The sequence below is a fragment of the Sitophilus oryzae genome, unplaced genomic scaffold (assembly GCF_002938485.1).
Source record: "Sitophilus oryzae breed Bouriz unplaced genomic scaffold, Soryzae_2.0 scaffold_882_pilon_pilon, whole genome shotgun sequence".
Taxonomy (NCBI): domain Eukaryota; kingdom Metazoa; phylum Arthropoda; class Insecta; order Coleoptera; family Curculionidae; genus Sitophilus; species Sitophilus oryzae.
This window is the reverse complement of record NW_022147508.1, coordinates 1,892,502-1,911,983: the sequence shown is the minus strand read 5'-3', so window position 1 is coordinate 1,911,983 and position 19,482 is coordinate 1,892,502. Positions and strand designations below refer to the sequence as shown.

The 19,482-nt window shown below is 33.2% G+C and overlaps 1 protein-coding gene across 1 annotated transcript in view; it reads left to right on the top strand.

The window, feature by feature from the left end:
- Positions 1-19,482, top strand: part of LOC115890530 (histone acetyltransferase KAT2A-like) — a 25,250-nt gene extending 5,768 nt beyond the window's left edge. The window contains exons 6-14 of the mRNA XM_030910777.1: positions 1,403-1,560; positions 4,479-4,718; positions 4,779-4,927; positions 7,835-8,043; positions 8,100-8,320; positions 12,563-12,796; positions 12,857-13,002; positions 18,804-18,894; positions 18,953-19,482. Coding sequence (XP_030766637.1) covers positions 1,403-1,560; positions 4,479-4,718; positions 4,779-4,927; positions 7,835-8,043; positions 8,100-8,320; positions 12,563-12,796; positions 12,857-13,002; positions 18,804-18,894; positions 18,953-19,146 — 1,642 coding nt within the window. The 3' untranslated portion in view covers positions 19,147-19,482. The remainder of the gene's footprint in view (positions 1-1,402; positions 1,561-4,478; positions 4,719-4,778; positions 4,928-7,834; positions 8,044-8,099; positions 8,321-12,562; positions 12,797-12,856; positions 13,003-18,803; positions 18,895-18,952) is intronic.

Genomic DNA, 19,482 nt, shown 5'->3' with positions numbered 1-19,482 from the left:
AGTGGGTTTAGGGCAACAAGCAACAAATTCTCTTAGAAGGGCTAAGTCTTCATCTGCTGTAAACCTGACTCTTTATAGGTTCTTTAGTATTGGAAGAGGTGGAATCCATATTTTGGGCCATATTTATTTAATTAAAACTAATCCCAGCTACTTAAATATCAAATTACCTAATAAAACTAAAGCAATAATTCAAAACAATTCAAACATAACCTAAAATAAAAGATCTCGCCGGCCGGCTCCGGTTGTCAAATACCCGCACATGCCCATTTAAGCAATTTTTAAACGTTATCAGACTAAGCCCACGGCCACACAGAAAGCGTTTTGGCGCATGAAGCGCTTTTGCGATTTTACCATTTGAAGCTTTTATTTCGATTTGTTTCCATTAAAAACACGCAAAAGAAGTCTGCAGTTTATATCAATTTGTCAATTAGTAACGTCGCAAGCTCGTGGATTCCCTGCCCGTTCAACAATCAATCCTGTGAGAAAGAGATAGACGACATTGGCGTTGCAAAGACGAAAAAGAAATATATGCTCGGATCGAATGTTGAACGGGCTGGATATTCGACGACAAACGCAATCTACTGCTAGTGCCAGCGGTGTGTGTAATAATAATTATTATTTGCCAATTATTTTACGAATTTTAGTTTTTTTGTGTATACATTTTTTATGTTGGAGTTTTGTGGTTACTTTTGTGTTATAATTATAATAATATAATAAATAATTACAAATATTATATAATAGACTAGTAAGTATTACTAGTTGCTAACGATTCTAGGACATGATTTATCATACTTTTTGAAGTGAAACGCATAGACGTATTTTTTACGCGCGCTGGGAGTAAAAGTTGAAGGCCGTGACACACGAACTAGTGGTAACGAAAAGTGATAACGGTTTAGAAATACGTAGTGACGCGACGTGTATTTGTGAGCTGTCTACGTGTTTATCAAAAATATTGATATTTTAATTGTTCTCAGTTTCTCAGAACGACTTTCTGACAGTGGTTGACACTTCAAAGAACCAATAGGAGTTGTTTAAATTTAAAATTGACAGGCTGTATGAATTTTCTACAAATCTCATTGGTTCTTTTGACGTGTTGCTGGCGACACTACGAAGTTCTGAGAACGGGGCTTATCGTTCGAGGCCACAGTAATTTAAATTTAATTGGTAATGAAAGCAGAGTAATACTGTTACACTTTTAAATTTGAGACATCTTGTATATTCATCACTTGTAATCTTAAAAATTCTTAAATGAGTTAAAATTAAATTTATATATATAATTTATCTTAAAACTACCGATTTAATAATTAATTATCCATATTCTTCAATTTATTTTAAATTAATATAAATGGTGCGGATATTGTTGATGTATTGATATAATTTTGTAAAATTCTTAATATTTTAGGTGGTTGGCGTTTTGTTATATACCTACATTTTGTGAATCTTTACCCCATTATGAAACATTGCAAATATTTGGCAGAACTTTACTAAGAGCGGTATTCAAATACATTAAAAAACAAATAATGGATCAAGTTTATTTAGAGCGAGACAAAATGAGTCCAGGTGAGTAATTTGTACAGTGGTCTAACAATAGACGATGTCGGCTCAAGTAAAATATTTACCTATAGGTTAAGTGGCTAAGGGAAACTTGTTGTAAATTATTTTCATGTTCGAAAGTAAGCCTCTAAAGAGTCGAGTATAACAGTAACAAAATAAAAAATGCCAGTTTTTTTTAAAATTTCTTATTTAAGGTATGTTGAAAATATAAGCATTGTATTTTCTCCAAACCATTACAATACACTACACTTTTTTGCTCTAAAATAATTTTTGACCATTGTCAAAATTAAAGTGGTGGGGAAATGTTAAACATTTTTACATTCAAATTCTGATATAGTGGATCGTCTCAAAAATGGCTCACCCCTATAGGTTTTTCTTGTTTTTTCGGATAAAAAAAACAAGATTTGGTATGTTAGTATATGGCATAAATTAGGATTCATTGACGTATTCAATTCTTTTCGATCACTTCTTATTTCACCGGAAATGACTACAACTTTTGATTTTTAAATGACATCCTTTGTATTTTTTTTACTTCGTTTGATAGAAAATGACATTCAGAATACAATGACATCATTGTCATCATCTGAATGTCATTTTCTATCAAACGAAGTAAAAAACCTTGCTATGTAGCTAGTATGGTATGTATGTAGTTGACATATGCTATGTAGCATATGTCAACTTTTGACATTTACAATAAAAAAAATAACATTTTAAATTTTAATTTAGAGTGCTATGGTCATAAATCTAACTGCAATTTGATTCGAAATATCAAGTGTGTGGTACCAAATTATTTGTAAAAAATGCTTTTTCCAAATATGCTAATGAGCCACCCTCGTTCCATTTGAAAATATTGGAATATGATTAAAAATAAGATTTGGGCAACTTTTAACTAGCCACGATATAAAGTATGAACACAATTGAACGTCAGGAAGTGGTATCATAATAGTAGAACAATACTTATATTGTCGCCGAATTACAATAAAAATTTAGGATTCAATTACGATCAAATGTCAGGAACTGATTGTAATTCAGCTCGTAAGATTTAACCCCAACTAACATGGCAAGTTAAATACTTAAACCTGACTTAAACGTTTCAAAAAAGAGTACTGATCTATTTTGATATGTTTAAATGATGTAGCAAATTTGAAGGTGGACTTTATCAGGAAGTATTACAATATGAATTACACAATGGCAACACTGCACAAAATTCTTTTAAATTTCGTTTGTAGAAAACTATTTTCTTTTAAATTTATCGCCCTCTATTATGTAGTAGAGAAACTACCGCATCAAAATATCTGATTTGGAGACAGGCTTTAAAAGCCTCTCTCCTTTTGATACCTACAATTTTATACATGTAGCGAGGCTTCTGTTGCGTAGCTAGATATTCTGTGCTATAACATATCCATTCCTTCCGCCAGCAGATACTGCTTCATTTTTCTTGATAGAATAATAAATACTTACTTATTAACCTTATTGTAGGTAAATTAAATAAAATTAACCTGTTATAAATTTAAATAAAGTCCATAAACTAATGTCGTGTAGTGTGTTTGTAGTGTGTTTAAAAATAGCTACTTAGTGTCACTAGAAAATTGCCATGGCGACACCAGCCTTCTTGATTACAATTTTATAGAAAAATAGCTTTTTATTCAAAATCTGAGTCAGATAGATATAGTAAACCCTAATATAGTTTAAAAGAGCATTTAAACCTGCTTCGATTTGTTTAAAAAAATACATAGTGTTGAATTTGAAATAACGAAGTTTTTATGTAAAATAAACATTTAAAATAAACCAGCAATTTTTGATACCCCTGTATACATTTAAGGAAGCAATACATTTTTTTAGTAAAGTTTATTTCTCTGGCTTCAAAGTCAGCACAAGAATTAACTTTGAAAAGAAATGTACAGGGTGTTGATAATTTGTTTATTATAGCATGCATATTTAAATATCTTTAAATATCTCAAAAATCAAGGCATTTAAACATACCCTTATGTTACGTTTTTCGTCGGTTCCGTGTGGATAGAAAGTCACAATTTATTTAAAACACTATTTATTTACACTAATTAACAAAAACAATAACGATAAAAGACTTAAATAACTATTTATAACTATATTTACAAACTTATTTATCTATCGTATTTATTTAGAGCAAAAGCAAGAAGCCTCGATCGTAGCACACTGTAGTTTATTATCGTCTGTCCCTTGCGCACCGGCGTCGGTATATATACGGTATATATATATATCCCGTTGACGGGAGATGCACTAATATCTCACCGACACTTTACGACATCGTCTGTTGATATAGAAGAAGTTTTGCTTGCCGTATCGGTGAGAACCAGCCCCTGGACAGCTCACCTGATGAAGGGTAGGCCCAGAAACCGGTTGTGGGAGTGGAGCTTGGTTCCCCCCTTTACGACAAGTAAGACAATTTTCTTTTTACCTTTTTTTTTTTAATTTTTTCTCTACTTTCGAATTTTCGAAATTAGAAAAAATACACAGCTAAAGGCAAGAAAATATTATTTATTATATATATAGGCGTGCGACGGAGTCTAGAACGCTCTGGGCGGTGCTGAACAATTCTTAGCCGCTGTGTTCTCGAATTTCTAGGCTCTTCTAGGTCATATTAAAGCGGGACTGGTTTCGCAACACTTATAATAAATGCCTTATTTTATGGCCAACAATCAAAAAATGAAATAAAATACCGGGTGTGTGTTTCATAAGAAAAAATATAACTTTGGTATGGATCTTAGTTCTGACACACCCTGTACATTTGAAAATAATTTTAAATTATGCACATTGCCTTCCTACATATACACATAAAATATTTTGGTTCTACATCTTTTCATCTTCGTATAATCAACCGAGGCGAATGAGGTGCGCCGCCCTGTATATGGATTGTTGGCATTAAATTATGTATTTATTTTTAGAGAGGAGAACAAAGCTTTTGAATATTTTTCCTCAATTTTTGAATCAGCTGGAAGAAGAAGTTTATTCCCCAAATTCCCCGATTTGGGACGTAAATTTTCAGCCACAACCTTTGACTTTTTCTGTAGACGATTTAAAAACCAATATTACTTTTTGTTCACCTAAAAGTGAAGATTTCGAAAATCTTTCTGCTGCAGATGTAGATAAGGATGATGGTTTTACAATTGTAACAGTTTCTTCAGGTGAGTAAAATGTTGTTAATAATATAGTGTACTAACAATAATATTGATTAAATACATAAGGCAAAGCTGTAAGACACTTAGACACGCCACCCAGAGAAGCAAAAAGGCATAAAGGTGCACAAGAAGAAATATATGAAGATTTACCATCAGATATAGTCAACCAAATACTTAATAATATAGATGATCCCAATTATAAACTAGGACCTGATGTAAGTGATAACATTTTATTACTTTATGGTAATATATGATTTATTTCTATTTAAATAGTATTAGGAAGATTTTTATTTATAATTTAAAATTTATAAAAGTTACACTTTTTGTCCTTAAACTTTAATTTAGAATTTGTGCTCGTGACAGTTTATGTAGTTACACCACATATATGGCCTATGGCTCATAGTTTATGCTAGTGATGGGAATACCGGTTCCACATGAGTCGCGTTACAGTAGCGACCGTTCCAGAAAAATACCGCGACAAAATACCGCGATTTTGTAATCGAGGTTCCGACTTCCTAAGTGTCGCGGTCCTCGCTTATGTAGTATTTCTTTCTTATGTAGTACCTACTTTTATTTTATACTACCTAACTACTCCCAACCAGTGTTGTCAGGTTCCCACAATTGTACCAGGTGTTACAACCAATTGTGCCATAAAATTCCCAAGTAGCATTTGGACGTTATTTAACGTCGGGTATACGTCGTGTTCAATAAACCCGACGTCGGATACCAACGTCTGTTCGACCGCCTGACGACCCTTATTTGCACCTAAATGGGGAATACAGATTCGGGTCGTCTCGACGTCGGTATCTGACCTACTAGGGAATGTAATTCTACCAATTACCAACGTCATATTACGTTTAATTTCAGTCACTTAAAATTCGTCGCTAAGCACTTACGTTACGTTTGGTTTCAAATTCGCTACCAAGAATACATAAAAACCTAACCAAACTACCTAATTACAAATGGGTTCATAATTTTAACTTTGATTTTTCTCGGTCGTAAGTTCTGAGGAACTTTTTCGAGTGTCTTAGACCGGTTAGAGGACACCCATACCAAGTTTCGGATGGAGTTTTCCAGATTCTTCAGTTACGCTTTCAGTCGGTTCCCGTTTGGAAAACAGAACGGTTCTGGTCCAGTTAGTGGAGTGTTTGCTCCTTTCCTAGCTAGATCATTTGCTTTTTCATTGCCTTCTATCCCTTGGTGAGCAGGCACCCAGAGTAGGAGGACTTTATTTTCTTTGCCTAATTTGTTGAGCTTCTCTAGGCATTCTTTGACCAACTTAGAATTGATGGTTACTGAGTTGATCGCGTTAAGGCTTGACTATCGGATAGGATGGCAATTTCCTGTTTTCGATAGTTCCTATCTAAGATAAATTGTACGCATCTTTCGATAGCGTAAATTTCTGCCTGAAGGATACTGGGGTAGGTGCCCATTGGTTCGGAGTATTTAGTTTTCGGCCCAAATACTCCTATCCCTGTCCCTGCTTTGGTTTTGGAAGCATCAGTATACCACGTGATGGTATGGTTTTTTATATGCTGAGTAAGCGTTTCTTTCTTCCAATCCTTTTTATTACTCAATACTACAGTGAGGTGTTTCTCAAAGTTGTAAATTCTTGGTATCTCATCCACTGGGAGTTGGAGAAGTGGAATTTTCTTTTTAAGGGTGTTCCAAGCCCCTGACCTGAAAATTCTCCCAGTACTGTTTCCGTCAATGACCATTCTTGTTGTTGTTTCTATATTAATAACAAATATATAAAAATTGTTTCTATTTAATAACCTTTAAAATTGGGTTTAGTGGCATGAAGGTACCCTCTGGTAAGTTCGCAACATTACTGTATAATAGTTTTAATGAAAACAGGTGAAACTTATCTCCAATCAATAGCAGATCTTTTTAAATCATATGCATCTAATAACGCCGGTGAAAAAAACGGCGTTATTATTTGTTCTATTGTCTTCCACTGGCGTTGTTAGGAACTATACGGAATTAAATGAAAAAAAAAAAGTATATTCAAGAAAGTTGATTGGGCTTTATTTATCAATAACACCATATCCTCAACATGCGTCTTTGTGTTTTATGCAATCGTTACATCCACGAGGAATGTGTAGGACTATCTAAAGAGGATACCTCTTCATTTGTTTGTTTTGAATATGAATGTTAGTTTACTAACTCGTGTTATTCAATTTTTGAGATGAGTAGGTATTATACCCTTGTCTTATCCTGAAATTTAAGAAAAAAACTTTTATAGCCTTCTGGTGTGTTTTTCTTCATCGAAACTACAATTGGCGTTATTTGGGACATTGTGTTCTTAATGGCACCAATTGTAACCAAATATATATTTTTTAGCAATTTAAATTCTTAGAGAAAACAAACCAAAATTAACTAAAGTAAACGCCACGAATGTTTGGGAGTGATTCATCGCTTGATGAAGTTAGAATCGACACGCGCGCTGTCATTTTTTCATTAAAAACGTAAATTTTTACCGCAGACGTAAGTTTTTAAAAGCCCGGTCTAATCATCTGCCTGCGCTCCTCCTACTTATTCTAAAATGTTAGCGTGATTGACAAAGACGATACTATATCGCGTTTCTTTGATTGATTCGTTTGTGTGCGTCAATCCATTGGTGTGCTTGCAGTGCGACCAATGGGACATTCCATTTTATATTTATAACCAAATATATGTTTTGACAAGACTTTGACAGTTAAAACAACAAATTACAACAGATTATATATTGATTATTATATGACTTGAAACACCACGGCACTGGAATTAAGTTTGATGTAACCTTGAACAGATTAGTTCACATGGTAGCGACCGATGAATCACTCCCAAACATTCGTGGCGTTTACTATATTTCTATAAACTAACCTTGTCTTCTACTATACCTAGAGAAAATAATTATCAAAACTGAAACTATTTTGAAGAATATTTAAGAGATTAGGACGGGCGTTAATCATACGACTAAAAAGACGCCAAACGGAACAAAACTGCTGTTATTTTATGTCAAGAGCTTCCCTTATTACATACTCGAATTTAAATATTATTTCTACGTCTATCACGACGTTATTTTTATTCAGCCAGTAAAATTTACCTACTAATTTAATAGTGCTATTATGTGTTTCTAGTTGTTTTTCTTCGATAACACTCCAACGACAGACCAGAGTCCTAAATCAGAAGAACAAGAAGGCATTATCGAGTTACATTTAATTGGTAACAGCCTCACCCAACCGATATCCAAACAAGTAAAGTTATGGTTAATTGGATTAAGAAATGTGTTCTCACGTGAGTTGCCTGGTATTCCTATAGAATATATCACTTTGTTGCTGTTTGATCCGTAAGTATATTATAATTTATATTTTTATGCCGCTGTCAATTATATTCTTTATTTAGTAAACATCGAACTATAGCTCTGATAAAGAACAACAAACCAGTAGGTGGAATATGTTTTCGTCCTTTTTTTACTCAAGGATTTACAGAGATTGCTTTCTGTGCTCTTACTTTGCTGGAACAAACCAAAGGTTATGGTATTCACCTAATGAACCATTTAAAGGATTATCATATTTCAAAAGGGATTTATCACTGCTTAACGTACGCAGACAAAAGTGCTATAGGTATTATTATGGTTTCGTCCTTTGAATAAAATGGTTAAGGAAGGAGCATATCTAAAAACATAGGTCGAGCGCGATGGGGACCAAAAATGGCCGACTTAAATTTCTGTTTATCAGTGCCGTTCTAATTTTATTCAAAACATGTAAAAATACGATGTACGATGTAGAACTTAATAATTTGTTGTTTTGTTTTGCGTTGCCTATAAATGTTGGTGGTTATTAAAATTGTTATAAAAATATATAATGCTAATAAAAATAGATAGTTATAATAATTATTTAATAACACTAACATCCGATATGCTACTGAAGCAGGTAAATCAAATTACAAGGCTTTAAAATCATGAAGTCATTGCTTGCAGCTTTGCCAATTTTCACCTTTTTGACCATTACTTTATGAAAAAAAAAGAAAAGACAAATGATATGTAGATTACGATATTTACGAAAAAAAAAAGATTTTAGATTAATTCTTACATCTAGCCGATAAGGCCGATAATAATCTAAAAAAACTTACCGCCAGAGACTAACCAACGCAATCAAAACAGTGGGCGTATTTTGATTGCTATTACCGACAGCTGTATAAATAAATAAAAAAGTAAAAACAGCTTTTAAAAAAAATAAAAAAAGTTATATATTTGTGGGACACAAACCTGGGACCTCTCGATCCCGAAGCGACGGCCTTGTCAATGGAGCTACAGCTGCTTTCTTAGGAAGGCTATAGCTAGGCATTACTTAGTTCCGCCGTTCATAACGTAATAACACAGATTAGGTATACTATATGTATACAGATAAAAATCTTATCCCTAATTCGTGGTACGAAAATTGTTTTTTATGACGATGTGCAAACAAGTAAAATTTCCTGTGCGCAAAAATAAACTCGCGTAAAGTAACAATAAACAGCGTAATAGATCGCTAAACTGAAAAGCGTGCATGGACATTAATAAGGCCAGCTGTTATTTCCTTTACGTGAGGTGGTATTAACTCTCTTCATTTGTAGTTATCGGATCGGAAAGAATTCTGTTCGCGTCGCTTCCGCTATCTAAACTTAACCTAACTTTGAATTTAAAACTTTGAAATTGTTTTGTTTACTAGGTATTTTGAAACTAAAGGACTAAAGTGCTTATTTCCAGTGCTTTATTGTTCAACGTCTGCCAGTGGGTTTACAAGCAACAAATTCTCTTAGAAGGGCTAAGTCGTCATCTGCTGTAAACCTAAGCCTCTTTACAGGTTGTTTAATATTGGAAGAGGTGGAATCCATATTTTGGACCATATTTATTTAATTAAAACTAATCCCAGCTACTTAAATATCAAATTACCTAATAAAACTAAAGTAATAATTCAAAACAATTCAAACATAACCTAAAATAAAAGATTCGGCGGCCGACCCCGGTTGTCAAATACTCACACATGCCCATTTAAGCAATTTTTAAATGTTATTTAGAAATAGCGCTTAGTGTAATTGATCCGCAAATTACGTCAGGCGGTAACGTTATTAGCGGGTGTTGCGTTAAAAATTGACTCGCGCATATCGTAACCATGATATGGTACGCGTAAATACTGCATGGCGCTATTCGGTTTTCCGATATCTCTCTAATAACTGTGCCGGTCAGGCCCTTTGCACAATTTTAGAGGCCATAAGTGGGCGTGCTATGTGCGCAAACTAGTAACCTAACTAGTGCCCGATTCCGAAAATTGGAACCACGAAAAACAATAAAGAAAAAACAAAGTTTATAATCTGTATAATCTGTGGTAATAATAAGTACCATCTGACAAGAGCGCTCAAATTTTTAATGGTTTATACGTTTACCCCACCGCTGTGAAGTCGTGATTTCAGAGCCTTGTAGTCAAATTGAAGTATCTAAATTATTTGACATCTAATCTTTGACAAGTAGTAAATAAAAGCAAAAATGCAAGAAAAAATATATAATTAGTTAATTTTAAGTGAATTTCATAAATGATCGGTTTACTACATGTACAGAGGGTGGCGCCTCTCATACGCCGCGGAGGCTCCAAGGAGAACGACAGTTTGTATTGAAGTGAAATTTTGTGAGCATATGTAGGTTAATTCAGAGCACTTTTTAAAAATATAGAGAGTTCTACAGGGTGTCCCCAAAAAAAGTTACATATCAAAGTGTTGTTTTTTTGTAATGGAACACCCTATACATATATTAATTGATTTTTGGTTTTTGGGAGAAAAATAAAAATGAGTTTTATAAGAGTAGTATATGACTAAAATGTAAGGTTTTTAACATATTTAACATTTTCTAGAAATAAAGAACAATTTTTAAATTACAATAAAAGCTACCTCAATTGGAATTTACTCGGTATAGCCTAATATGTAGTTAAATCAACTATTATACTTTAAATCAAATTAAAACGTGATCCAAAAAGTTATACAGGGTGAGACAAAATTAATATTCATTGGTCACCTTTAAAAGCATGTTACTCTATTATTTTAAATGGAACACCCTGTACATTATTCCGATATTCAATGGGGAATTCATGTCTCTTCAAAATACTATACTAGGTTGCCTACCTCTCAAACAAAGATTTTCTTAGATATTTTCATTTACATGATTCGATCTGAGTAGATCTTTATTATTTGATAAAATCTAGGTGGCTGGGTTAGGTTAGGTTTAACAACTAGTTATCATTTTGTGTCTGTTAAAACAAAAAAAATGCAAACTTATCTTACATCAGAGAGAATTGATATGATTCTATTAGTTGGTGCATGCAGTGTGTATTCACCAATTAAAAGAATACTTAAATGCTCCTGATTTTATATTGTCTGGGTTTTTTATGGGGATATGTTAAAGACAGTGTTTAGAAAACTCGACCAACTATTGTCGACAATATGAGAGAAGTTATTATGGCTGCTTTTCGAGGTGAAACTCCACATATGCTTTTTAAAATGAAAATATTATTTTGAAAAGACAAGGCTTAAAGACAAAAATGACTGACAAACATTAGCTAGATGAAAGATGAAATCAAATGCTCAAAGGAAACATTTTGAGCATTTGATTTCATCTTTCATCTAGCTAATTTTTGTCACATAATTATAGGTTCATATATAGTTTTAATTATGTAATAATTAAAATATGTTTTAAACTTGTATCTTTTTATTTGTTTGATCGTTGAGTATTTTACTCTTTAATCTTTAATTTTTCTTAAATTAACAAAAGGTACATATATCACAGCCACCTAGATTTTTCAAATAATAAAGATCTACTGACGCAAAATCATAATAATTAAAATATCTAGGAAAATCTTTGTCTGAGGGGTAGGCAACCTTAATAATATTTTGAAAATATATAAATTCTCCATTGAATACCGCAAAAATATACTGGGTGTTCTATTTAAAATAAAGGAGTAACTTGCTTTTAAAACTGACTAATGTTCCATATTAATTTTGTCTCACCCTGTATAACTTTTTGGATCAAATTTCAATTTGGTTTAACATACAGAGGTTACTGTAATTAAATATCAGGCTATACATGGTCAACTAAAATTTAGGTAGCTATTATCAAAATTTAAAATTTACTCTCCAGAAAATGTGAAATATGTCAAAATCCTTAGATTTTAGGTATATACTTCTTAATAAAATTCACCTTTATTTTTTTCGTAGAATCCGAAAATTAATTAATATATAGGGTGTTCCATTAGAAAAAACAACTTTGATGAGTAACTTTTTTTGGGGACACCCTGTATAATTCTATATATTTTTATAAAATGCTTTCAGTTAATCTAGATACGCTGCCAAAATTTTATTTCAATATAAACTACCGTTCTACTAGGAGCTTCCGCGGCTTATGAGAGGCGCCACCGTGTATGTATATTATATAGTCACTTACTAACGAAAAGTTATTCCATTATTTCCCTTGATTTTTGACCGAGATCTACCGCACATTATACAATCTTTTTCGATAAATCGCAATAGTGTCACTGTTAATTTAAGTTCTGCCACAATTTCCTTAAAGATTTACTACTTCTAAACAACTGCCAGTTGTAGAACGAGTAATAAACAACATAAAATAATCTCAGTAAAGACAGACAAATCCACAAAATTTTAAATGTATAAATGAAATTTAAATGTGTCAAATTTATCGTCCAAGAGAACTGTCAAGAAACCCCACCCTAGGTCCCCATCTACGTCTACCATGCATGAATACACGAATAGCGTTATACTTCTTCCTTAATATTTTGTTCAAAAATTCCGTCTAATAATAACTGTATTGTCCTCTTTCGTAGGGTATTTTGAGAGACACGGATTTTCCGAAAACATCAAATTGAGTAGAACAGTCTATGAAGGTTATATTAAATATTATAAACGTGCAACATTATTGCACTGTGAACTAAATCCGAGAATTATTTATACGCAGGCCTCGAGCGTTATAAAAAGACAAAAGAAATTTATTAAGCACCTTATTTATCAAATGAAAAAACCAGTATCAAATATTCAGCCAGGACTAACATTTTATAAAGGTCGTTTGTTAATCTATTTGTAGTAAGTCGTTTTATTTATTTTCTATTATTTTCTTTTAGGAGAACGAACTATTTCAGTTGAATCAATTCCGGGATTAGAGGAGATTGGATACACACCTGAGAACAGAATAATCAGAGCTCAAAATTTTGAAGAACATCAAGATATGGATACATTAACTAGTTTACTTAAGACTGTATTAAATGCCGTAAGTAGTAAAATTCAATTTAATTGTGTGTACTCTTTATTAGTCAGCTTCGGCAAAAAGTTTTATGGTCGAGCTGCGGGCTTTGACTTTGACAGCTAAAATAATTCCAATATAATTTAACATAAGAATTATTGTTTATCTGCTATTATACCAAGCATGCTTGATTATAAAACTTTTTGATAACATTGTACTAATTTTTAATTTTTTCAAACACATCTGCATTTGATGTGTAATATTTAGAAATAAACTACTCAAAGCAATTATTGCATATTTTCTAAACAAAAATATTAATTCGAAAAAAAAAAAGACATTTAAGCTTCATTCAGACCCTCCCAATTAGTGGAATAAATTAGTGGTTTCAATTACGCTTTATACTTTTTAGTTTACGATCATTTGCAATGTCTAAAAAACACAATTAAAATTAATAAAATATCCTAGCAACAGCTTGCGGTAGTCTGTTGTATCCATAGAGAAAGCATAATATTAAGCTTATAAAACGGCGGGTGATAATCAAAGGCCAAAATGACATTCCTCGCAAATTTTGAAGTATAATTAGTGGAAAAGTCAAAAGTTTGACTTTTTCCATAATTGAAAATTACTACCACTAATTATGACGTTCTGAATGCTTACATTAAAATTAGGTGAACAAACTTCTACGACTAATTGAAACTACTAAATTATTCCAGCCGATTGGCTCAATAAGAATTAGTGATGGGCAAAACTGTTATTTTTAGATAACAGTTGAAACTGTTATAGTTATTTATAAAAAACAGCTTAAAATAACAGCTTAAAAATAACAGGTTTCTTTATTTTACTGCTAAATATCTGAAAGAGTATGAGACGGTCACCGCCAGGCGTATTAACGCAGTTGCAAGTTGCAACAATGACGTGGTAGTATTTCCAGGGTGTCAAAACATTTCTAAATATCGATTGTTATCTAAAATACCTCTCTAAAAACGGTGGTTCTTTACAAATAAGCGCTGTTTACAAATTGCGATATAAAAAAAGCCAAAATTCCGCCACTCGTCTATACCTACACATTGCGATCTACCTACGCCCTGCCCCTCGATCCGCGTAGATCCTGAATTGCGTAGCAGTGTACAGGGTGCATCTCACTCGACGGGCGAGAAATAACAAATATTGTAATATTTGAGGAGCGTTTTCACCCTGTTGGAATTTGAGATTCGAGAAACCCCTCGTTATCGAACCTCAACCCCACAGTCAATCCGTTTGCAAAAAATCAGCTTTAAACGTCCAGCAGTTTAAGCAGAATAGTGATTACTCAATGATCATATTTTATGAAACACCCTGTATATATTTTTAAAAAATCTTGTAAAATATGTAAAACAACATAATAAAATATACGTGTTTTAAGAGTTTTTCCGAAAAACTCACCGGTTTTTAAGGAGTAGTTTCACCCCCTTAGAATTCGAGTTTCGAAAAATCCCTTCTTATCGAACCTCTACACACTAAAGTCAATCCGTTTTCCAAAAATCAGCTTTTTACGTCAAGGGCTTTAAGCAGGATCGTGATTAATCAATGACCAGATTTTTCAAAACACCCTGTATACATTTTTAAAAAATCTTAAAATATTATTCTGAAAATTTTTCAGAACAAATAAATACCTAAATATTGAAACTTAATAAGTAAGTACTGAAACATACAGCGCCATAATATCTCGACCTCCGTCCGTTATGCTCGTAACAGGTTGAAACAGAATGTATCTAAAACAACTGACGCGATATTCCCCAACCTGTTTCGAACCTCCATCGACAATCGACCGATGCAGCAGCGTTCTTTTCCCACACCTATTATCTCGTCCGCCGCCCTGTTATACTTGTAACAGGTTGAAAAACAACATATCTAAAATGACTGCTTCTCCAACCCGTTGCGAGCCTCCATCGACAATCGACCGATGCAGCAGCGTTCCTTTCCCACTCCTGTTATCTCCACCGCCAGGCGTTATGCCCTCAACTGTTTCAAAAAACCTGCTTCTTTTATATCCTATTATTTTTAAGCTGTTGTAAATACGACCATTGACGGTATCGACCGAAGCAGCTACGTTCGCCGTAGCGCTTTCCCCACTCCGTTGTCCGTTTCTCGCCGCCTGTATCGATGGTTGACGAAATAACATGTTTTCCATCCATACTAGTTGTTTTTTGGAATTGCTTCGAGCAGCATAGAATTTCGTGGTGATGCAGAGCGCCGACTTCGTTTATCGTTTCACGAGCGGCCGATCTCTACGTGTCGTTATTTTATATCTGTTATTTTTTAGAAGTAGCAACGGTTGCGTTATGTTATTTATAAATAATTGTTATAAAATAACAGATAGTTAAATAACAACCCATCACTAATAAGAATGTATTGCTTTCATTTTTGCAACTGAATAGTCGGCCAACTAAAAATTGCATCAGCGCGTAGCCTAATTATCCCAAAAAACTCGCAAGAAGAAGGCAGAAAAATGCATGCTTCGTTTAGAAATATGTAATAATTACTTTTTTTTCAAATATTTTTATAATAAATCAAATTTCATAAAAATAGACATATAAAAAGGTATCAGTGAAAACATGTTATATGAAATTAGAATGGTATATTGACCTATTAATTTGCTTAATAATTATTAGATTTCTAATTAATATTCAATTAATATACCGGGTGCGTCTCCCCCTAGTGGCTCACCCCTAGAACTCTTTTATTTTTTCAGATAAAATAACGAGACCATACAAACAGGTATGGTAGGTATGGCAGGTGGCTATTAAGAACGACAAAAAAAAGTTTTTTTAATTTCACTCAAAATGAGTTATTTGGGTCATAAATGACCTAAATACAAAATATTTTCTCTCTCATGGTGTCTGTCTGTCTGTCCGTCTGTAACACGATAACTCAAAAGCCGCTAAACCGATTTTAACCAAATTTGGCACAAAAATACTGTGGCACCCGAGAATCTGGCCATTAGTTTTTGGTGGGAGTGGGGGGTTGTGGGTATGGGAGGGGGTTAAAAATTAAAAAAACATCGTAACTCCAAAATTACATTAGCTAGCGAAACGCGGTTTTCAATTTAAGATTAGGAATAATATTTGCAAGAAAATTTTTAATAACATCAAAATCAGTCAAAGTCACAGTTTTTGAGATATTCCGTGTTTCCGTAGTCCGTTTTTGAGAAAATCCGTGTGGAGAACTCCAAACTCCCATCGGACGGGACCCCAGGTGGCGGATAGGGGAAATAACCGCGGACCAAAATTGGAAAATTCCTTTACTTTGAAACTAAAAGAACTGCCTACCAACTTTTTACTAACATATTTTAGTATGGGCGGCTCTACGTGCCTCCAGGCGCCAATTTTTTTTACTTTATTCAATAGAAAATGACACTTTGGACAGAATGACATATCATATATTATTTTTTCCCACTTTTCACGACTTTTGACATATTCGCTTAAAAAAAACATCGTATTTTAAATTTCATGGCTGTGCTAAAAACACTAATTTTTAATCAAGGAGCTTTGGAATAATAGATCTGATTGTCTAATCTACTAAAAAAATTATCTAGTCTTGGCCGGTTAAAAGATGCCCAAATCAAATTTTTAATCATATTTCATTTTTTTTTAATGGAACGAGGGTGGCTCGTTAGCGTATTTGGAAAAAAAACATTTTTTTATGAATAATTTGGTAACACACACTTGGTATTTCGAGTCAAATTGTCGTTATGAACCGCATGTTACAATTTCAAGTAAACTATATCCGAAAATGTCAAAGGTTGAAATGTCAAATGTCATTCTATTCAGAGTGTAATTTTCTATGGAATAAAGTAAAAAAATACGGAGGATGCCCTTTAAAAATCAAAAGTTGTAGTAATTTACAGTCAAACAGGAAGTGACCGAAAGCAATTGAATATGTCAATCAATCCCTAATTTATGTCATATACTAACATACCAAATGTCGTTTTTTTATCTAAAAAATAAAAAAAATTGGCGCCGGGAGGCACGTATAGCCGCCCATACTAAAATATGTTAATAAAAAGTTAGTAGGCAGGATACTATAGAGATAAGGATTGTTCGATTCCTATCTTCCTGCACTGTCAGTTTTTTTACGTCATCTACTGACCGAGTTGAAGTTGGCGCGATTGGCGCTAAAGATTTTAGACAGTGACAGTTATTTTTGCATTTGACGGACGAGCGCACAGTGCGTTGGAAGATAAATTTAGCGGGACAAAAGCGTTTGGTTAGAAATAAGCCAAAAAATGTGTACTGATAAGAATAAATAGTAGACATTCCAATTGATACAAAAATACATGAATATTCTTTGTATTTCGATACATTTATATCAACCAAATTTGGTCGTTTTCTGCTCAGCAAGGCAGAGATCATACGAAAACAAAATATTTACAAGTGCTTATACATTTTATTAGAAAGCCAAATTATGTTGAAGATTGCCAAAGGTATGTACTTTTCTACTGTACGTATATTATTTGTTAAAATCATTCGTGCCTTTGTTCTGCAGATATCAAACTTTCACTTTTTTTTCAAATATCGATATATTGAATGATGTAGATCTTTTGAGTTACCAATAGTTACCAACACAGGTAGTCACAGTCACAGGGAGTTCAAGCTGAACAGGTGAATGCCCAAAAAGATTCATTTCAATCGGATAGTTTAAAAACAAAACAACTCCATCAAAATAAGGCACTGAGTTTAAAAAATTGTCTTAGATACTTACTATATTTGTTTTTACAATTACCGAGTGTTAAAATTAAAATTAAAATATCTATCTTATTTATTATTTTCAAAATAAAATATATTTTTTTAAAATAAATTATAGAGGGTATCACAAGATTACAAATTAATTAAAAAAAAACTGCTGAAGAGTTTTTTGATATCATAATTTTATGTATTTGGCAATAGTTTACAATACGGTTTTTGTGTGTCATGTACGAATAATATCATAGTTTTATTATCTTGTATTTATTTATTAATAAATTAAGTTGTTAATAAATAAATAAATTTAACCATATAGTTGCTATATATTAGACCATTTGCTACGTTCTTAGATTTTAAGTCCCAAACATTGCTCTTGAGATTTTGTCACGCTAGAATAACCATCCGCCGCACTGTGGAGCGCTGGTCAGCGCGTGACGTAGCATTCCACGGCGACTACGACAGCGGCGATTTGGCGCGATCGAACAGTCCTTTAGAATATATACAGTCCTTGGGTAGGCAGTTCTTTTAGTTTCAAAGTAAAGGAATTTTTCCAATTTTTTTTTTCTTAAAAACTGCGACTTTGACTGATTTTGATGTTATTACAAATTTTGTTGCAAATATTATTCCTAATCTTAAATTCGAAACCGCGTTTCGCTAGCTAGGTACAGTAATTTTGGAGTTACGATTTTTTTAAATTTTTAACCCCCTCCCATACCCCCTTACCAACCCCCCACCTCCACCAAAAACTAATGGCCAGATTCTCGGGTGCCACAGTATTTTTGTGCCAAATTTGGTTAAAATCGGTTTAGCGATTTTTGAGTTATCGTGTTACAGACGGACAGACGGGCGGATAGACAGACAGACACCATGAAAATATTTTGTATTTAGGTCATTTATGACCCAAATAACTCATTTTGAGTGAAATTAAAAAAAAACTTTTTTTTGCCGATCTTAATAGCCTACCATACCTATTGGTATGGTCGGCTAAAAAGTTATAGGGGTGAGCCACTTTTGAGACGCATCCGGTACTACCTGATTATAGCTACTAAAATCAGTACATGAATACGTAAAAGTACTGTAAAATTATTTATATAAATACTTTTTCAGGTGAAGAGCCATGAATCATCTTGGCCTTTTAGATTACCAGTTAATATAGCGGATGCTCCAGATTACTTTGATCACATAAAATATCCAATGGGTAATTTTATTTTTTGTTAATTTGATCTTAATCTAAATAAGAAAAATTCCTTTTCTAGATTTAAAAACAATGACAGAAAGATTGAAGTCGAGATATTATATATCAAGACGATTATTCATAGCGGATATGATGCGAATTTTCACAAATTGTAAGATATACAACTCTCGTGAAACATCCTATTATCAGTATGCAGTTAGGTGTCAGCAATTTTTTCAAACGAAGATGAAGGACATTGGATTGTGGAATAAGTGAATTAAGAAGGATCATAATTGTTAAAACGCAATATGAGAACAGGAAAAATAAAGGGCTTTACGACGTTACAGGATAACAGACGATAAAAATTAGTGATGGGAACACCAGTTCCACATTAGTCGCGTTGCCATAGCGACCGTTCCAGAGAAATACCGCGATTTTGTAACCGAGGCTCCGGCTTCAAAAGTGTCGCTGTTCCCGCCTATGCGGTATTTCTGTACCTACTACTATTAAATAACTACTACGAGCCCTAACAACTAAATGTTCGGACAAAGAAAAATTTATTAAAATCCTTTATTTTCATTAACTGAATTATTTACATTTAAGAAATACATT